The sequence below is a fragment of the Esox lucius genome, chromosome 14 (assembly GCF_011004845.1).
Source record: "Esox lucius isolate fEsoLuc1 chromosome 14, fEsoLuc1.pri, whole genome shotgun sequence".
NCBI lineage: Eukaryota > Metazoa > Chordata > Actinopteri > Esociformes > Esocidae > Esox > Esox lucius.
In genome coordinates this window covers 27299592-27321646 of record NC_047582.1, presented here as the reverse complement: position 1 = coordinate 27321646, position 22055 = coordinate 27299592, and the positions used below count along the sequence as shown (strand labels likewise).

At 43.9% G+C, this 22055-nt stretch overlaps 1 protein-coding gene across 3 annotated transcripts; it reads right to left on the bottom strand.

Moving 5' to 3' along the window:
- Positions 1-1247: 1247 nt before the first annotated feature.
- sec14l7 (SEC14-like lipid binding 7) lies at positions 1248-21629 on the bottom strand. Of its 3 annotated transcripts, XM_029125107.2 has the most exons (12): positions 21436-21629; positions 21202-21277; positions 17297-17340; positions 14696-14758; positions 11250-11438; positions 5755-5850; positions 5377-5437; positions 5188-5271; positions 3185-3291; positions 2910-3052; positions 2517-2689; positions 1248-2095 (listed from the first exon to the last, which is right to left on the bottom strand). In XM_029125107.2, exons 1-12 carry the CDS (start codon positions 21487-21489, stop codon positions 1965-1967), a joined length of 1221 nt encoding a protein of 406 aa, XP_028980940.2. In that variant the 5' UTR covers positions 21490-21629; the 3' UTR covers positions 1248-1964. The 3 variants fall into 3 exon arrangements, with proteins under 3 accessions (XP_028980940.2, XP_028980941.2, XP_028980943.2); XM_029125108.2 differs by lacking the exon at positions 5755-5850; XM_029125110.2 differs by lacking the exon at positions 11250-11438.
- Between the last annotated feature and the right edge of the window lie 426 nt (positions 21630-22055).

Below are 22055 nucleotides of genomic sequence, written 5' to 3'. Positions count from 1 at the left end.
AGCATAATACCATAAGGACCGCCCACTTCAAAAGGCGCGTGTGGCCATATACGCGCACGCTCGAACACGCACTCTCGCAACAACCAGCTCGCATCTTTGTCCGTTGGGCGATCGCGCACACGGACTATGCGATGTATTTTTTTTTTATAGGATTCTGTTGGGATTTATATTATATTGGGTTACTGTCGGGTCAATATTCTGAACTTCACGTATACTGCTGGACAGCTAGCGGTGGAGTTTTTCCTCACGTTGCATGGCCTTGCGCGTCTATTGAAAAATCTGAGGCACGCATAATGTTTTGGCTGGGACATTTTACGGTTTGGTAATTACATTTTGTACCTCATGTATAATTTATTAGGCTCAGTTTTATTTTTGCATTTTTAGAGTTAATGCTTTATAGCCAACTCAATTTGCCTACGATGAAGTAGGCCCATGCTATTGCGCATAATAAAAGATTAATGTCTTGCATTTTAATATCCCATGACATATTATACCCATTTAACTTCCGCCATCATATAAAATAAAAGCCTAAGTCAATGCGGCAGAGAGAATCCTGCTGTGCCCCAGTGGTTGTCAGCTGTTACGTAAGGGCTGGCAAACTTGCGTCTCACTCACTTCTCCCTGGTGAGTTGCCCTGTCGCCAGTTTTGATGGCGGGATACAAAGGTGGCAACATGTACCTTAAAATATCTTGAGTGTTTGTCTCTTGTTACTTTACGTGGCTTTATGTTATTTGGTTCAATCAATTGGGTTTTAAATTAATTTCTGGTTGAATTTATTACACGAACAAGTCTAGGTGTTGATGTGACGCACGTCTGTGCTAAGTGGGAATGCAGATTGAGGGTCGATGGTCATTTCAGCTCCCAAAGCCTCGGGGTTACTTTCAGTGACTCTCTTTACAAGCCAGATGTGAACCGGTCTACGGTTCAAATGCAACTTTAAACGTAATGAAGTATTCCTTATATTACAATTTAAGGTCCATCATTTTCAAGGGATTTAAATGTCATGAAAATAGCCTTGAAGTTTAGCCATTAAATTTGAGTGTATCAGTTGGAAGTATGTCACAGTTTAAAATAGAGGTATAGGTGATTTTCTTTCGGATTTAATTATGTAATAGAGTGCGTTTCTTATATTTCTTTCATTTCCACCGTATACAATACAATGTAGAATCAGACTCATCTAGCGATTTTATTTGGATTTAATCTCTTATCCCCATCTAGTGGACAAAAATGGAATATCACTGATCCTGGAGAAGTCGATTATCTGCTTTATTTGTCTTCTTAAAATATTGCATTTATTAGGAAAACAATCATGATACAAAAAACTATTATTATAATACATATCATACTACAAAATTATAATATATACAAAATTCAATAACAATCAGAAACACATACAGGATTCAACTTACATTTAAAAAAAAAATAATACTTGATACAATTAAAACATATAGCCTTTCTACAATTACTGTTGTAGATGTTCATTTGGTTTCCAATTATTGACAATGATCTCTTTAGAGTTGCTATAATACAAAACCATCCCAGAAAGATATAGCATATCCATAGTTTGTCAATTAATTACATTATGTGTAATTACATAGTCAATAGTTAGTAACAACATATTAATTATCTCAGTCGTAATCATTCCTTCATTCTTGGGTCTATTGCAGCCTAAATGGCATGGCAGTAAACACACAAACAAAAACAAAGAAGCCATATTGTCCCTGACTCTATACTAACGTGACTATAGTACTGTTCATAGAAAAGTTATACTTTTGTGAATTTCCTGTCATATTAGTGGCCACAACTGAGGACACAAGTGTTTATACTACTCTGTCACTTTGTGGATCTCTCAATGTGTGTGTGTGTGTGTGTGTGTGTGATGCCAGATGTCTGCCCACTCCTCCCTGGGGCTCTGCGTCTGTCAGTACAGATACATATGTGTGTGTGTGTGTGCGTGTGTACGTTACTCCAACTTCCCAATCTCTCTGTTACTCCTAAGGCTCTGGATCTGTCCGTCTGGCAGGAGAACATCCACATTGTAGCTGATCTTCTTAGACTGCAGTAAACTGTAGGTGTTGTCAAAATGCAACACGTCTACACAAAACACAATACATAATTAGAATGTTTTATCTAGGCAGCCGTAGCTTTGGAGAGAGTTTATTTACGTATGCTTCTGCATGTATGAATCTGTATGAGTATATCTATGTGTGTGTCCGTGTGTTTGTGTGTGTATGTGTCAGAGTGTGTGTGTTTGTATGTGTCAGAGTGTGTGTGTGTGTCAGAGTGTGTGTGTGTATGTGTCAGAGTGTGTGTGTGTGTGTGTCAGAGTGTGTGTGTGTGTGTGTATGTGTCAGAGTGTGTGTGTGTCAGAGTGTGTGTGTGTGTGTGTATGTGTCAGAGTGTGTGTGTGTGTCAGAGTGTGTGTGTGTGTGTCAGAGTGTGTGTGTGGGTGTATGTGTCAGAGTGTGTGTGTGTCAGAGTGTGTGTGTGTGTGTCAGAGTGTGTGCATGCTCACAGGTTCCAGGCTCGGTGCAGGTGAGTGTGCGGTCCTCTGGGACCATGTGAGAATTGTAGCGTTCACTTGGCAACACCAGCATCATGTCCCCCAACTTCTGATCCCCACCCCCCACTTGGGTCCGCATGAACACCCCAAAGCCAATGTCTGCCCCATCACTGGCAAACTGCCACCTAAAGGAGGAAGGAGGAGGTGAAAGAAGAGGGGAGGTCAAGCCTTAACCAGGACTGCATCTCAAAGGCCGTCTTCTTCTCCACTCATCTAAAATCAGTGGATAGGCTACATCAACAGGAAAGACATCAGCCAGAAGTCAGTGGACAGCTTCAGGTAAAGGTGTCCAGCGATGTTTCAGAGTAAGAGTACGTTGTAAGAATGAACAGTTAGCTCGGTTACCGGAGGATGCTGCTGGGGGTGGTGATGTCATACTCCAGTGAGAGGGCAGAGCCTCTGCTAATGGTCACGCTGTGGTTGTACTGAACCTTGACCCCATTGTTCTGAACATAGTACGAACTAGGCACATTGCCGCCGTAGTTTATCTGCAACATTGACACACAGATGGACGCCACACATAGTAGTAATGTCTTTTTTAATACTGTTATGGACAACGCGTGCTAGCTCCTCCCCCTCCCTCAGTCTCTCCATCTCTCCCTGTTGGTCGGGTCTCTCACCATGGTGCGACAGTGTGGGTCACCATCAGGGTCAGTCAGAATTCCACCATACACCACCGGGAGCTGCTCCGGGTCAATGTACTTACGCAACTCCTCTTGCCAGTTCGCTACAGACAGAGAGAGAGAGAGAGAGAGCGAGAGAGAGAGCGAGAGAGAGATAAAGGTAGCGGAAGTAAAAAGAGAGAGGGAGTGGGAGGTATCTATTATACCTGTAGATTTGCCCCCCCTCTAGTGGCAAGCAGTGACATCTCAACACAACACATACAGGACAGAGAGGGAATGTGTTTTCTAGGCCACGAAGTTAATACCTTTGCTTTGTTGTCTTGAAGTATTTCTTAACGGCCTTGTTGCAAACAGGCCTTAATTATTTTTTGTTTTCCAAAGGCTGACTCCATAAAGTTTGTCAGAAAAGGAATGTGGGGCAGACACATACAGTATCTCACAAAAGTGAGTACACACTGAAGAAATGACACTTCGCTACAATGTAAAGTAGCAAGTGTACAGCTTGTATAACAGGGTAAATTTGCTGTCCCCTCAAAATAACACAACACACAGCCATTAATGTCTAAACTGTTGGAAACAAAAGTGAGTACACCCAGGTGTGAATGGGGAGTAGGTGTGTTATTTTTGGTGTTATCGCTCTCACACTCATACTGGTCACTGGAAGTTCAACATGGCACCTCATGACAAATAACTCTCTGAGGATCTGAAAAAAAGAATTGTTGCTCTACATAAAGATGGCCTAGGCTATAAGAAGATTGCCAAGACCCTGAAACTGAGCAGCAGCACGGTGGCCAAGACCATACAGTGGTTTAACAGGACAGGTTCCACTCAGAACAGGCCTCGCCATGGTCGACCAAAGAAGTTGAGTGCACGTGCTCAGCGTCATATCCAGAGGTTGTCTTTGGAAAATAGACGTATGAGTGCTGCCAGCATTGCTGCAGAGGTTGAAGGGGTGGGGGGTCAGCCTGTCAGTGCTCAGACCATACGCCGCACACTGCATCAAATTGGTCGTCCCAGAAGGAAGCCTCTTCTAAAGATGATGCTCAAGAAAGCCCGCAAACAGTTTGCTGAAGACAAGCAGACTAAGGACAAGGATTACTGGAACCATGTCCTGTGGTCTGATGAGACCAAGATAAACATATCTGGTTCAGATGGTGTCAAACGTGTGCGGCGGCAACCAGGTGAGGAGTACAAAGACAAATGTGTCTTGCATACAGTCAAGCATGGTGGTGGGAGTGTCATGGTCTGGGGCTGCATGAGTACTGCCGGCACTGGGGAGCTACCGTTCATTGAGGGAACGATGAATGCCACCATGTACTGTGACTTACTGAAGCAGAGCATGATCCCCTCCCTTCGGAGACTGGGCCACAGGGCAGTATTCCAACATGATAATGACCCCAAACACAACTCCAAGAAGACCACTGCCTTGCTAAAGAAGCTGAGGGTAAAGGTGATGGACTGGCCAAGCATGTCTCCAGACCTAAACCCTATTGAGCATCTGTGGGGCATCCTCAAACTGAAGGTGGAGGAGCACAAGGTCTCTAACATCCACCAACTCCGTGATGTCATCATGGAGGAGTGGAAGAGGACTCCAGTGGCAACCTGTGAAGCTCTAGTGAGGGTTAAGGCAGTGCTGGAAAATAATGATGGCCACACAAAATATTGACACTTTGGGCCCAATTTGGACATTTTCACTTTTGTTGGCAGCGGTTTAGACATTAATGGCTGTGTGTTGTGTTATTTTGAGGGGACAGCAAATTTACACTATTATACAAGCTGTACACTCACTACTTTACATTGTAGCAAAGTGTCATTTCTTCAGTGTTGTCACATGAAAAGATATAATCAAATATTTACAAAAATGTGAGGGGTGTACTCACTTTTGTGAGATACTGTAGGTGTTGATCCATTGGGGTTTTTCATGTGAATACGGTGCAAGGAAGTGGTTAACACATAATTCTGCCTATTGCGTGTTATGTATGGGATCAGATAATACTCACATCCCAGAATGCAGATCTTGCGACGTGTCTCTTCACTCAGGAAGTGTTTGACCAGGTTGTAGGCCATCGGAAACAGCTTAGGAGCTGTGGGGGACAAGGACACTGTGCACACACACTACAGACACAAATGTGCACACGCACACACGCACACAGATACAAAATCTGATGTGTGGAATCAAGGTGACTCACTCTTGATGAGAAACACCCTCTTGAGTCCTTCAGGATAGTTCTCTTCAAACATTGTAAGGATCTGCAATGGTATCACAGAGAGAGAGAGACAGACAGCCAGACAGCCAGACAGACAGTCAGACAGACAGTCAGACAGACATACAGTCAGACAGACAGACTGATTGACCGACTGACAGGCAGAGGAAGCTGTGGATTAGTAGTTCTCAAAAAACTTTTTTGGCGGGAGGATTATTACCAAAAACAACCACATTTGGGTCCTGGGGCCCAAAATGTTTTTGGAACTACCCTGTTGGTTTCTGTTTCGATGTCTATTGGTGATATTCTGTCCCATATACTGTACATCCACACTGTATAGATGACTGCACCTTCTAACCTCACCTCTCCATAGGCCTCCAATGCAGGCTTCCACAGGTGTTTGAGACCCAACCCCTCGCAGTCATAGATCAGCGTTACCATCTCCACACTCTTCCCTAACTGAGGAGGAAGGGGACATGTGGCTGTTAAGAGTGTTGTCTGAACTCACCGACCTTCTGAAATAACGGAATGTGTCATTTGGGTAACAGACATTTTCATCTCAAGCAGCCTGTAGACATTTGGACAAAATGTATGTCCGGAAGTATAAATATGACCAAAGAATATTGGGCACACATTGCTATGTCTGGATATGCAAAGCTGTATGAGACCAAACAGACTCATGGCTGTAATTGTTGCCAAAGATGCCCCAAACGGATATTGGCTAAAGGGGTTGAATACATACAAAATAAATTATTTTCTGTTTGTATTCGTAATAAATTTAGAACAATTTATTGATTTTATTTTAAAATTTTACATTTTTTGTGTTGATCTGTGGCAAAAAGTCAGCTTTGATTTCATGTTGTAACACAGTAGAATGTGGAAAAGTCCAAGAGGTTGAATACTTTGATGTTTTTGATTTCGATATTTCAGACATGTCCATCCATCCATCTTCTTCCGCTTATCCGGGGCCGGGTCGCGGGGGCAGCAGTCTAAGCAGGGATGCCCAGACTTCCCTCTCCCCAGGCACTTCCTCTAGCTCTTCCGGGGGGACACCGAGGCGTTCCCAGGCCAGCCGGGAGACATAGTCCCTCCAGCGTGTCCTAGGTCTTCCCCGAGGTCTCCTCCCGGTGGGACGTGACCGGAACACCTTCCCAGGAAGGCATTCCGGAGGCATCCGAAACAGATGCCCAAGCCACCTCAGCTGACCCCTCTCAATGTGGAGGAGCAGCGGCTCTACTCTGAGCTCCTCCCGGGTGACCGAGCTTCTCACCCTATCTCTAAGGGATCGCCAAGCCACCCTGCGGAGAAAGCTCATTTCGGCCGCCTGTATCCGGGATCTTGTCCTTTCGGTCATGACCCAAAGCTCATGACCATAGGTAAGAGTAGGAACGTAGATTGACTGGTAAATCGAGAGCTTCGCCTTGCGGCTCAGCTCTTTCTTCACCACGACAGACCGATACATCGACTGCATTACTGCAGAAGCTGCACCGATCCGTCTGTCAATCTCCCGTTCCATCCTTCCCTCACTCGTGAACAAGACCCCTAGATACTTAAACTCCTCCACTTGAGGCAGGCACTCTCCACCAACCTGAAGTGGGCAAGCCACCCTTTTCCGACTGAGGACCATGGCCTCGGATTTGGCGGTGCTGATTCTCATCCCCACCGCTTCACACTCAGCTGCAAACCGTCCCAGTGCATGCTGAAGGTCCTGGTTAGAAGGGGCCAACACAACAACATCATCTGCAAAGAGCAGAGATGAAATTGTGTGGTCCCCATACCTGACACACTCCGGCCCCTGGCTGCGCCTAGAAATTCTGTCCATAAAAATTACGAACAGAACCGGCGACAAAGGGCAGCCCTGCCGGAGTCCAACATGCACTGGGAACAAGTCTTACTTACTGCCGGTAATGCGGACCAAGCTCCTGCTTCGGTTGTACAGGGACCTGACAGGCCTTAGCAAAGGACCCAGGACCCCATATTCCCGAAGCACCCTCCACAAGATGCCGCGAGGGACACAGTCGAATGCCTTCTCCAAATCCACAAAACACATGTGGATTGGTTGGGCAAACTCCCATGAACCCTCCAACACCCCGTAGAGGGTATAGAGCTGGTCCAGTGTTCCACGGCCCGGACGAAAAACACACTGTTCCTCCTGAATCCGAGGTTCTACTATCGGCCGTATTCTCCTCTCCAGAACCCTGGCATAGACTTTCCCAGGGGGGCTGAGAAGTGTGATCCCCCTATAGTTGGAACACACCCTCCGGTCCCCCTTCTTAAAAAGAGGGACCACCACCCCGGTCTGCCATCCCAGAGGCACTGTCCCCGACCGCCAAGCGATGTTGCACAGGCGTATCAACCAAGACAGCCCCACAACATCCAGAGACTTGAGGTACTCAGGGCGGATCTCATCCACCCCCGGTGCCTTGCCACCGAGGAGTTTCTTGACCACCTCTGTGACTTCAGCCCGGGTGATGGACGAGTCCACCTCTGATCCCTCATCCTCAATGGAAGACGTGACAGCGGGATTGAGGAGATCCTCGAAGTACTCATTCCACCGCCCGACGACATCCTCAGTTGAGGTCAACAGCTGCCCACCTCTACTGTAAACAGCGTTGGTAGGGCACTGTTTCCCTCTCCTTAGGCGCCGGATGGTTTGCCAGAATCTCTTCGAGGCCAGCCGATAGTCCTTCTCCATGGACTCACCGAACTCCTCCCAGGCCCAAGTTTTTGCCTCCACAACCACCCGGGCTGCAGCCCGCTTGGCCTGTCGGTACCCGTCAGCTGCCTCAGGAGTCCCACAAGCCAACCAGGCCTGATAGGACTCCTTCTTCAGCTTGACGGCATCCCTTACTTCCGGTGTCCACCACCGGGTTCGGGGATTGCTGCCTCGACAGGCACCGGAGACCTTACGGCCACAGCTCCGAGCGGCCACTTCGACAATGGCGGTGGAGAACATGGTCCACTCGGACTCAATATCTCCAGCCTCCCTCGGGATCCAGTCGAAGCTCTGCCGGAGGTGGGAGTTAAAGATCTCTCTGACAGGAGACTCGGCCAGATGTTCCCAGCAGACCCTTACAGTACGCTTGGGCCTGCCGAGTCTGTCCAGCTTCCTCCCCCGCCATCGGATCCAACTCACCACCACGTGGTGATCAGTTGACAGCTCCGCCCCTCTCTTCACCCGAGTGTCCAAGACATACGGCCGCAGGTCAGATGAGACGACAACAAAGTCGATCATCGACCTGCGGCCTAGGGTGTCCTGGTGCCACGTGCACTGATGGACACCCTTATGCATGAACATGGTGTTCGTTATGGACAAACAGTGACTAGCACAGAAGTCCAATAACTGAACACCACTCGGGTTCAGATCAGGGGGGCCGTTCCTCCCAATCACGCCCCTCCAGGTGTCACTGTCGTTGCCCACGTAGGCGTTGAAGTCCCCCAGTAGAACGATAGAGTCCCCAGTCGGAGCACTTTCCAGCACCCCTCCCAGAGACTCCAAGAAGGTCGGGTACTCTGCACTGCCATTCGGCCCATAGGCACAAACAACAGTGAGAGACCTATCCCCGACCCGTAGGAGCAGGGAAACGACCCTCTCGTTCACCGGGGTAAACTCCAACACATGGCGGCAGAGCTGGGGAGCTATAAGCAAACCCACACCAGCCCGCCGCCTCTCACCATGGGCAACTCCAGAGTGGTGAAGAGTCCATCTTCTCTCAAGGAGTGTGGTTCCAGAGCCCAAGCCGTGCGTAGAGGTGATCCCGACTACCTCTAATCGGAACCTCTCAACCTCACGCACAATCTCAGGCTCCTTCCCCGCCAGCGAGGTGACATTCCACGTCCCTAGAGCTAGTTTCCATGTCCAGAGATCGGGTTGTCTAGGCCCCTGCCTTCGACTGCCGCCCGATCCTCTTCGCACCGGCCCCTTATGGTCCCTCCCGTGGGTGGTGAGCCCACGGGAAGGCGGCCCCACGTCGACCGTTCGGGCTGAGCCCGGCCGGGCCCCATGGGGAAAGGCCCGGCCACCAGGCGCTCGCTTACATGTGATGTGTGAAATAGCATATACATTTCAATAAACATTTTCTTTTGAATAAAAAGCGATGGTCAATCATTTTTAACCAAGCACTCCCCAGAGAAATGCATCTATGCTTTGCTGGTCTGAGGCACAAACACGTTGGAGAAAATGTGTAAAAACTTGTGTGTCCTCCAAATCAAGGCATAATTGCAAATTGGACATTATGAAATTAGGATGGGTGAAAAAAGCTGGTAAATAATTGTGGAATCTGAGCATTAACAATTACAAATTCTATGTATGTTTTATTGGAAGTAAATGTGCCTAGATAATGAGAACAATGTTTAGATTATCTCTCTGTAGGTTGTGCTCTACTAACCCCAGGAATGTTTACATTGACCATTTGGCATGGGGGTTACTGTCTTGGAAACCTGATCTTTGCTAGGTAGACACACCCTTCAGTGTATACACTCACCTAAAGGATTATTAGGAACACCATACTAATACTGTGTTTGATCCCCTTTCGCCTTCAGAACTGCCTTAATTCTACGTGGCATTGATTCAACAAGGTGCTGAAAGCATTCTTTAGAAATGTTGGCCCATATTGATAGGATAGCATCTTGCACAGATTTGTGGGATGCACATCCAGGGCACGAAGCTCCCGTTCCACCACATCCCAAAGATGCTCTATTGGGTTGAGATCTGGTGACTGGGGGCCATTTCAGTACAGTGAACTCATTGTCATGTTCAAGAAACCAATTTGAAATTATTCGATCTTTGTGACATGGTGCATTATCCTGCTGGAAGTAGCCATCAGAGGAGGGGTACATGGTGGTCATAAAGGGATGGACATGGTCAGAAACAATGCTCAGGTAGGCCGTGGCATTTAAACAATGCCCAATTGGCACTAAGGGGCCTAAAGTGTGCCAAGAAAACATCCCCCACATCATTACAAGGCATGATGGATCCATGTTCTCATTCTGTTTACGCCAAATTCTGACTCAACCATCTGAATGTCTCAACAGAAATCGAGACTCATCAGACCAGGCAACATTCTTCCAGTCTTCAACTGTCCAATTTTGGTGAGCTCGTGCAAATTGTAGCCTCTTCTTCCAATTTGTAGTGGAGATGAGTGGTACCCGGTGGGGTCTTCTGCTGTTGTAGCCCATCCGCCTCAAGGTTGTGCGTGTGGTGGCTTCACAAATGCTTTGCTACATACCTCGGTTGTAACGAGTGGTTATTTCAGTCAAAGTTGCTCTTCTATCAGCTTTAATTAGTCGGCCCATTCTCCTCTGACCTCTAGCATCAACAAGGCATTTTCACCCACAGGACTGCCGCATACTGGATGTTTTTCCCTTTTCACACCATTCTTTGTAAACCCTAGAAATGGTTGTGTGTGAAAATCCCAGTAACTGAGCAGATTGTGAAATACTCAGACCGGCCCGTCTGGCACCAAAAACCATGCCATGCTCAAAATTGCTTAAATCACCTTTCTTTCCCATTCTGACATTCAGTTTGGAGTTCAGGAGATTGTCTTGACCAGAACCACACCCCTAAATGCATTGAAGCAACTGCCATGTGATTGGTTGATTAGATAATTGCATTAATGAGAAATTTAACAGGTGTTCCTAATAATCCTTTAGGTGAGTGTATATCGGCTTGTAACCAACATTACAGTGAGAAGATAATGGAACGTTCACCGAATGACAGCTGTGCTGCAATTTTCCAATAAACTTGAGCGAACTTCTCCCTCGATTTGACACAGGTTCTACATTATTTGACCACTATACGAAACCGCCAATTTCTAACACAATGCACATTTAAAGGATATAAATAGCCTGAAGCACACCTTCTCTGTCTGTTTCTGGCATTCTATGCGGAGCAGCTCTGTATCTCGGATCTTAGTCCTCATGAAGTCCTGCTTGGTGCAGGACAGCATAAGACCCTTGGGGTCCAAGGGCCCGATGATGTCATACCAGATGGGACTGCCTTCGAGGTCATACCCACACATACCTCCAGACACATACCGCTGAATGACCTGTCAAACCACATGTCATAGTAAGAACTAGTAGGACTTACACAGCACAATATTTACAAGATACCTTTCTGACAGCGTGAGATAGACAGACAGAGATACTGTGGGGAGAACAAGTATTTGATACATTGCCGATTTTGCAGGTTTTCCCACTTACAAAGCATGTATAAGTCTGTAATTGTTATCATAGGTACTCTTCAACTGTGAGTGATGGAATCTAAAACAAAAATCCAGAAAATCACATTGTATGATTTTTAAGTAATTCATTTTCATATTATTGCATGACATAAGTATCTGATACATCAGAAAAGCAGAACTTAATATTTGGTACAGAAACCTTTGTTTGCAATTACAGAAATCATATGTTTCCTGTAGTTCTTGACCAGGTTTGCACAGACTGCAGCTGGGATTTTGGCCCACTCCTCCATACAGACCTTCTCCAGATCCTTCAGGTTTCGGGCTGTTGCTGGGCAATACGGACTTTCAGCTCCCTCCAAAGATTTTCTATTGGGTTCAGGTCTGGAGACTGGCTAGACCAATCCAGGACCTTGAGATGCTTCTTATGGAGCCACTCCTTAGTTGCCCTGGCTGAGTGTTTCGGGTCGTTGTCATGCTGGAAGACCCAGCCAAGACCCATCTTCAATGCTCTTACTGAGGGAAGGAGGTTGTTGGCCAAGTTCTTGCGATACATGGCCCCATCCATCCTCCCCTCAATATGGTGCAGTCGTCCTGTCCCCTTTGCAGAAAAGCATCCCCAAAGAATGATGTTTCCATCTCTATGCTTCACGGTTGGGATTGTGTTCTTGGGGTTGTACTCATCCTTCTTCTTCCTCCAAACACGGCGAGTGGAGTTTAGAACAAAAAGCTCTATTTTTGTCTCATCAGACCACATGACCTTCTCCCATTCATCCTCTGGATCATCCAGATGGTCATTGGCAAACTTCAGACGGGCCTGGCTTGATGTGCTGGCTTGAGCAGGGGGACCTTGTGTGCGCTGCAGGATTTTAATCCATGACGGCGTAGTGTGTTAGTAACGATTTTCTTTGAGACTGTGGTCCCAGCTCTCTTCAGGTCATTGACCAGGTCCTGCCGTGTAGTTCTGGGCTAATCCCTCACCTTCCTCATGATCATTGATGCCCCACAAGGTGAGATTTTGCATGGAGCCCCAGACCGAGGGAGATTGACCGTCATCTTGAACTTTGCGTTCTCACCAAGCTGCTTGCCTATTGTCCTGTAGCCCATCCCAGCCTTGTGCAGGTCTACAATTTTATCCCTGATGTCCTTACACAGCTCTCTGGTCTTGGCCATTGTGGAGAGGTTGGAGTCTGTTTGATTGAGTGTGTGGACAGGTGTCTTTTATGCAGGTAACGAGTTCAAACAGGTGCAGTTAATACAGGTAATGAGTGTAGACCAGGAGGGCTTCTTAAAGAAAAACTGACAGGTCGGTGAGAGCCGGAATTCTTACTGGTTGGTAGGTGATTAAATACTTATGTCATGCAATAAAATGCAAATGAATTATTAAAAAATCATACAATGTGATTTTCTGGATTTTTGTTTTAGATTCCGTCTCTCACAGTTGAAGTGTACCTATGATAAAAATGACAGACCTCTACATGCTTTGTAAGTAGGAAAACCTGCAAAATCTGCAGTGTATCAAATACTTGTTCTCCCCACTGTAGATAGATAGACATACAGACAGACAGACAGATAGGTAGACAGACAGACATACTGTAGTTTCCTTTAACAACTGTGCTGTTATTATTACACTGTGTAATCCTATTAGATATAATGCTGCAGGTGGTGCCAGACTGACAGGCTGACAGACATACACTCACCTAAAGGATTATTAGGAACACCATACAAATACTGTGTTTGACCCCCTTTCGCCTTCAGAACTGCCTTATTTCTATGTGGCATTGATTCAACAAGGTGCTGAAAGCATTCTTTAGAAATGTTGGCCCATATTGATAGGATAGCATCTTGCAGTTGATGGAGATTTGTGTGATGCACATCCAGGGCACGAAGCTCCCGTTCCACCACATCCCAAAGATGCTCTATTGGGTTGAGATCTGGTGACTGGGGGCCATTTCAGTACAGTGAACTCATTGTCATGTTCAAGAAACCAATTTGAAATTATTCGATCTTTGTGACATGGTGCATTATCCTGCTGGAAGTAGCCATCAGAGGATGGGTACATGCTGGTCATAAAGGGATGGACATGGTCAGAAACAATGCTCAGGTAGGCCGTGGCATTTAAACAATGCCCAATTGGCACTAAGGGGCCTAAAGTGTGCCAAGAAAACATCCCCCACACCATTACACCACCACCACCAGCCTGCACAGTGGTAACAAGGCATGATGGATCCATGTTCTCATTCTGTTTACGCCAAATTCTGACTCTACCATCTGAATGTCTCAACAGAAATCGTAACTCATCAGACCAGGCAACATTCTTCCAGTCTTCAACTGTCCAATTTTGGTGAGCTTGTGCAAATTGTAGCCTCTTTTTCCTATTTGTAGTGGAGATGAGTGGTACCCGGTGGGGTCTTCTGCTGTTGTAGCCCATCCGCCTCAAGGTTGTGGGTGTTGTGGCTTCACAAATGCTTTGCTTCATACCTCGGCTGTAACGAGTGGTTATTTCAGTCAAAGTTGCTCTTCTATCAGCTTGAATCAGTCGGCCCATTCTCCTCTGACCTCTAGCATCAACAAGGCATTTTCACCCACAGGACTGCCGCATACTGGATGTTTTTCCCTTTTCACACCATTCTTTGTAAACCCTAGAAATGGTTGTTCGTGAAAATCCCAGTAACTGAGCAGATTGTGAAATACTCAGACCGGCCCGTCTGGCACCAACAACCATGCCACGCTCAAAATTGCTTAAATCACCTTTCTTTCCCATTCTGACATTCAGTTTGGAGTTCAGGAGATTGTCTTGACCAGGACCACACCCCTAAATGCATTGAAGCAACTGCCATGTGATTGGTTGATTAGATAATTGCATTAATGAGAAATGTAACAGGTGTTCCTAATAATCCTTTAGGTGAGTGTATATACACACAGACAGACATATATATATATATACATATAGACAGACGGACATACAGACAGACATATATACATACAGACAGACATATATATATATATATATATACATATAGACAGATGGACATACAGACAGACAGATATACATACAGACATACAGACCGACAGACAGACAGACAGATAGATAGACAGACAGACAGTCAGACAGGTACAAGCACCTCAGGAGGTTTCCAGTCTTCAATGATGGTGTCTGCTTTTATGCGTTTCCTGAATTCCAGATGCTATAGAAGAGAAATAGAGACATTTTAGCTGTGATGATCATGGTAATTAAATGTAGGCATTACATTTTAAAGTGAACATTAAATTGTTTTTAATATTACATGATGTGGAATCTAGATGAACACCAAAAAGCTTTGAACTTTGAACAAAAGGAAACAAACAGGGAGATAATACCGTAACTGATCTGAATAAGCCTCCTGATTCTCTTTCATCACAGAGTGCATTGCTTCCAACTGTGCTGTTCATATGGTCCAGTATATGCATGTTCCCTTTTATTCAAAGTTCTAAGCTTTTAGGTCAAGTTTATCCAGATTCCACATTATGTAATATCAAAAACATCTTTATATTCACTTTAAAACATAAAGTGTAGATGTATTCATCATAATCTTTACTGCTTAAATACTCTAGGTGAGTCGCAGTCTCTTACAACTTGTAACGTAATACAAACCCGATTCCAAAAAAGTCGGGACACTGTACAATTGTGAATAAAAACAGAATGCAATGATGTGGAAGTTTCAAATGTCAATATTTTATTCAGAATACAACATCGATGACATATTAAATGTTTAAACTGAGAAAATGTATCACTTTAAGGGAAAAATAAGTTGATTTAAAATTTCATGGCATCAACACATCTCAAAAAAGTTGGGACAAGGTGCATTATCCAGATCTTACCACTGTGTGGAATCCCCTCTTCTTTTTATAACAGACTGCAAACGTCTGGGGACTGAGGAGACAAGTTGCTCAAGTTTATGAATAGGAATGTTGTCCCATTCTTGTCTAATACAGGTTTCTAGATGCTCAACTGTCTTAGGTCTTCTTTGTCGCACCTTCCTCTTTATGATGCGCCAAATGTTTTCTATGGGTGAAAGATCTGGACTGCAGGCTGGCCATTTCAGTACCCGGATCCTTCTTCTATGCAGCCATGACATTGTAATTGATGCAGTATGTGGTCTGGCATTGTCATGTTGGAAAATGCAAGGTCTTCCCTGAAAGAGACAACGTCTGGATGGGAGCAAATGTTGTTCTAGAACTTGGATATAACTGTCAGCATTGATGGTGCCTTTCCAGATGTGTAGGCTGCCCATGCCACATGCACTCATGCAACCCCATACCATCAGAGATGCAGGCTTCTGAACTGAGCGCTGGTAACAACTTGGGTTGTCCTTGTCCTCTTTAGTCCGGATTACATGGCATCCCAGTTTTCCAAAATGAACTTCAAATTTTGATTCGTCTGACCACAGAACACTTTTCCACTTTGCCACAGTCCATTTTAAATTATCCTTGGCGCAGAGAAAACGCCTGCGCTTCTGGATCCTGTTTAGATACGGCTTCTTTTTTGACCTATAGAGTTTTAGCCGGCAACGGCGAATGGCACGGTGGATTGTGTTCACCGACAATGTTTTCTGGAAGTATTCCTGAGCCCATGTTGTGATTTCCATTACAGTATCATTCCTGTATGTGATGCAGTGCCGTCTGAGGGCCCGAAGATCACGGGCATCCAGTTTGGTTTTCCAGCCTTGACCCTTACGCACAGAGATTGTTCCAGATTCTCTGAATCTTTGGGTGATATTATGCTCCTTTCTGATATTGCTCCACTATTTTTCACTGCAGCATTGGGGGAATTGGTGATCCTCTGCCCATCTTGACTTATGAGAGACACTGCCACTCTGAGAGGCTCTTTTTATACCCAATCATGTTGCCAATTGACATAATAAGTTGCAAATTGGTCCTCCAGCTGTTCCTTATCTGTACATTTAACTTTTCCGGCCTCTTATTGCTACCTGTCCCAAACTTTTTTGGAATGTTTAGCTTTCATGAAATCCAAAATGAGCCAATATTTGGCATGACATTACAAAATGTCTCACATTCAACAATCAATATTTTATCTATATTCTAATGTGAATTAAATATAAGTTTATGAGATTTGTAAATTATTCCATTCCTTTTTCACTCACAATTTGTACAGGGTCCCAACTTTTTTGGAATCGGGTTTGTTTTTTATGATCCACTAGCATAGCTACAGTCATCTTATCTGAAAACCAGGCTGGGCATTCCGAATAGACAAAGAATCTCTTTCTCTGGGTTTGGATCATTTATTTTTTACCTGTCCTATCGTGATTTAGTATGGTTGTTTTTTTGTTGTTTTTTCTGAGTTCCCTCCAACCGTTTACAGAGTGTACACACACGGTATAAATCCAGTAAACATGAGAACACCTAAAGTGCATCAAGTATTTACCAGGTAAGTCAAGAATGAGAACCCATTCACAGTAACAAACTGGGGAGACAATATGCTTAACTCCCTTGTTAAGGGACAGAATTACAGATGTTTCACATTTGCCAGCTAGGGGATTTTAACTAACTACTCATGGTTAATAATCAGATGCTCCAACTGCTAGGCTATCTGCCTCCCCTGCACTGTGTTATAGGTATTCACAATAAGTTTAATATGTCTCATCACAAGTCAATGAGAGGGAAGTAGACAGTTTAGATTGCAGAGAACCTTTCAAATTGAACAAAGACCTAAAATAGTGTCTTACCTTTCTAAGCATCGCCTCCGCTTTTTGAACATTGAAGCTGCGGGCTGAAAAGAAAGAAAGAAAAAACACACTCTTGTTATGACACAGAATAAGACAAAAATGAGACCTCAGGTCCATCATTTTTGGCATCGCAAAGAAATAGTGATAAATGATAAGTATATTATGGGGTATTAAATTATTAATATTTTATATTAAGTTCCTGTCACAAAGAAAACTGTACAGAAGTCAGAGATAAAGCAATATTAATGCTTAGATTAGGAAAAGGGTTCAAAGTAATATTGAATAGTTTAGATATTCCCAGTGGGAACAGTTCTATAATCGATAAGTGGAAGCTGCATCTCAACACTCAGGCACTGCCAAGAAAAGGAACCGAGGGTTATACTTCGAGGGACAAGGAATGTTCATTTGATACATACGTATGATATAACTGTCACTATTCCTAGGGGCTTGGCATTCCGTGTTTAGGCATATCATATATCTATTTTCCATTTCCATAGAGATAGATAATGTACTAGACACGACCATCCTGGGACGTTGCTTTATATCACAAGCTACCCCAGGGTCACACTGTTAGATGGTGGGAATCAGTAGAGAGAGAAACTAACACTGGCAAGAGCTGTGGTTGTAACATCTGGAGATATGTACTATGACTGATGAATAAACATTGAAGAAGCCTCTATACCTGATTCATTCTTTCACCTGTGTAATTCCAAGATTAGTGCTCAAACAAGAGCTCCTGAGAAAAGCCACTGATCGTTTGGGAGTTCAGTGGCCTGGGAGTAGAGTAATGGTGGGCTGTTCAAACATATCAAGAGCTCTGCATGAAACTGGCCTGTATTGGAGCGGTTACTCAAACAGTAAAACATTTTAAGCATGAGAGCGACCCTACGGTCAGATGAGACAAAGACAGAGCTTTCTGTCTCAAAGCGCTATGTGTGGTGAAAAGCTATTACTTCCGACAAACACCATACCCATAGTGAAGTATGGTGGTGGCAGCATCATGCTGTGGTGATGCTTCTCATCAGAAGGGACTCGGCATCTTGTTAAACATGAAGGAAGAATGGACGTAGCAAAATACTTGTAAACAGACCAAGAGAACCTGCTTCAGAAAATATGTCGGCAAATAACTCTCAGGCATAAAGTATAGATCATACAATTGGCGTGGCCTTGGCAGTGTTGGTTGGACGCTACTTATAAACGAGCAAATACTGTACAGGTCCCATTGTAACATCACTGACCATAACAGAACACAATGGAGACAGTTGAATAACGTGAATAATCTTTGTCATGTAAGAGTCTGAGAAACACAGGTCGAGGGACAGCACAAATATTGATCTAAATGTTATCCCACATCGATTCTAACATCCACACACATTGATTCTGTGTGCCTTGAACTTCTGCCCCAGTGAAAGAGTCAATACCCATGCAGATAAAGAGGCCCACTTACCAACACAAAAGCACTCTGGATCCTATGGCTAACAGGTGTATGGAATTACGTGCATGCAAAATTAGTGGAACCCTGGTGAGGAACCCTGGAGTTCCTCTATAACCCATTGATTAGTCAATGGTTTACCCAGAACTTTCTGCTTTGAACAGCTACCTTTGTACTATTCAATGTAGCAAAGGGTTTACGGAAGAACCCTGGACTGCAGATGTGGCTTCGTAGGGGTATGGCTTTCAGGTATTTTGTGACAGCACATTAGCGGAAATGCAGTTCTTGTTAACCTGTCCTGTTTCATGTCTATTGCATGTTAAATTTTAAACTGCAGGTATCACAGGACCTGTCTGTAATTCTTAAAGAACCTAACAAAAATTACAACTCTATTGCTGTATGGCCCATCCCTATAGGCAGTCTACACCCCTTTGAACATGGTCACTGTGTCATTCCCTCAGAGTTTCATTTACATTCAGGGATTCTCTCCTCACTTCACCCCAGCATACTTCAAATTTAACATATTCTTTTGAAATTATTATAAAATAAAATGATATATGAAAATACGAAACTGAAATATCCCAACTGGATAGGATTTTGATTTTGGCATACACACAACATGATATCTGGTGTAAAGGCTTCCTTCCATTATGTGAATCAATACAATTTAACACAGGTGGAAAAAATGAATGGGTGGGGGAATACAATAGGATTTGTTACACCCGAGTTGTAACAAAGGGATGAAGACTTATTCAATTCGGATATTTCAGTTTTGTATTTTTTTTATATAATTTAATTTCACAATAATGTGCAGAGTGTTGTAGATGAATATGAAAAGAAATGTTTACACTGAGACAGCAAAATGTGAACATTTTAAGGGTGAGTAGACATTTTAGGCAGGGTAACCTGCAATGCTAATATCCGTAATATTTCATCACAATATGTAATGCTAAAAAATGTATTTGTAGTGTACAAACTCAACGTGTCGAACAGGAATGACATACAATCAAACAGGTAGTCAAAAACATCTCTGACACCTATAAGGCTCCAGTCCTCTAAAAGGCAACCACAACAACATACATTATTGAAAAGGTTAAAATCGCAGTTGACCCCCAGACAACACTGAAATGTTCAACCTTTGAACCAATTGAACCATCACACAGGGGTTTCTCGGAAAATAAAACTCTTCCCTTTGACCCCAACGTGTTCTAGCATGCACCTTTACTTCTATTCTTGATAATGTACGTTGCTGTAATATTTTCAAGATCATTTTCAATACTACATGTTTATAGAAAACCCAAACAATCCAAAGCAGCTACTACAACAGTTATGTCTGATTAATCCCATTGTTCGTAGACACCTGTGTACAGACGGTGCACTGACATTATCCTATCTGCAATAATCTGGCCCCTATATTTTATAATCCAATGCCTATTATAGGATTAGTGTCCAACTGCCTGCCTAGCTTTCTGTGGGTCCAGGAGCAGGACCTATTGCCCAATGTTTTTTATTGAACAGGGGAACACCTGTCCTTTCCTGCTCAGTTATTTGGCCTGATTCTTGGTCTGTCCAGTAAAATAAAATACAGACATGAAATTAAAGCACATGTTTCTTCTATTTTCTGTTTAAAATATGGTTTTCAAGAATCTAGACCACTAAACTAGCATTTCCAAAGAAGTTATGGAAGGGATTACATTTTGCAAGAACCCTCCCCTGACTGAGTAAATATGCTCTGGTGGGCATAGGGGCAGGAGGAGGGGGTTCATGTTTCACTCCTATTGGACAGGCAAGCGGGGTGCTCCTAGACCAGGGGTATTCAACTCTTACCCTACAAGGTCCGGAGCCTGCTGGTCTAAATTATTTCCCAATTAGAGGAATTAAATGAGAAAAAGGAGTGAAACTTGCTTTAAGGTGCAGATTGGAGGGCCATAGACTGTTACTTCTAGAACCTGTTACTTCTAGAACCAAAAACACAGTCAGAAAGTCATCTACATATATTTTGCCTACTGGGTAGGATTACATTAATATACTAATATAATATTATTAATTAGCTGTGAGTCCCATCGAGGTCAATGACAGGCCTAGTCTATGAATAATATGTATATGCATTAAATTCTGTATTATAGAGAAATCCAGATACATAATTAATTTAACTGGCACCAGGGCTAAAAACCACACTGGAAGCCAGAACTGTCGAAGATCGGAGTAGTTGGACAAACGGATGTCTCAAAGTCTTACCTGTGTCTCTAACACGTACATGTAAAACGTTTCTGTTTATGTATTACTATATGGATCATGGCTGGGCTGGAAAATCTAACCCGCATGCAGCCTGTAATAATAAATCGTTTCTACTGACTCGGACATTGTATCACAGAATACATTTTGCATCCTTGTTCTACTCATCGCGATTAAATTATATAATTATAAATATTGTATGTTCAATAGGTTCAGTGCTAAACAGTTTCTGACTTACCTCGGAGCCAGCGGAGCAGGTAGTGATCATGCCGGGCGGGAAGGTCTGGAAGAATGTCCTCAATTCGTTCTCGAAACTAGCATCACGATACAACACAATTTTTACTGAATAAGATGTTTTTGGCGGTGGGGGTGGTGGTGGTGGTGGAATAAGCTTAGGACTATAAAGCTGTTATGACAAATCTATGAAGACTGTGTGACAATAATGATTTACATGATATATTACATGATTTACCTCAGCTAAAATCTCTGCTTGTTTTGGACTGAGGTCTCCAACTCTTCCACTCATTCTATCTGCAATGGCTTGCTGCGTGCAGGATCTCCGGTAAACCACTATTAGTGAATGAACTCCGGAGTAGTGCTGCGGTCTCTGTCACTGTCACTCACACGCCCGCAAGCGCAGAAATGCGTGCACACACACCTATCACCTCATTCCCTACTCATTCTCCTCCCATCAGACCCCTCGACTCCCTCCAGGAACATGTGAAAAAGTAACTTCATCCCCTTGAAAGTTGTCCCTTTTTTATTACACATTTGGACACTTATTTCCGTTAAAATGCAAACACATTCATTGATAAAGGTAACCCAATTTAACAAATCAATCTTTTAAATGTGCAAAAATGTGATTACCTTATGTGGAAAACGTTATTAAATCCCTACCTTTACATGACATAAAATTACTCAAATTAGGGACAAATTATTAGATAAATCATTATAGAGTAAAATGGGAAAGTCCGGCCCAGCATAATGATTACAAACTTGGTCTAGTGTGGTCTTACCCATACAGGTGTGTTGTCACACATCTTATCAAAATCAAGAGACCTATCCAAGGCACTTAAAATTAAGATTATTGAT

Bases quoted from the DNA above. Each gene is read 5' to 3' on its own strand.
- sec14l7 (XM_029125107.2), bottom strand. From the start codon at position 21,489: ATGAGTGGAAGAGTTGGAGACCTCAGTCCAAAACAAGCAGAGATTTTA. The intron at 21,278-21,435 runs GTAAATCATGTA...TCGTGATGCTAG, and splicing joins AAGCAGAGATTTTAGCTGAG to TTTCGAGAACGAATTGAGGA. The intron at 17,341-21,201 runs GTAAGTCAGAAA...CTTTCTTTTCAG, and splicing joins CCTGCTCCGCTGGCTCCGAG to CCCGCAGCTTCAATGTTCAA.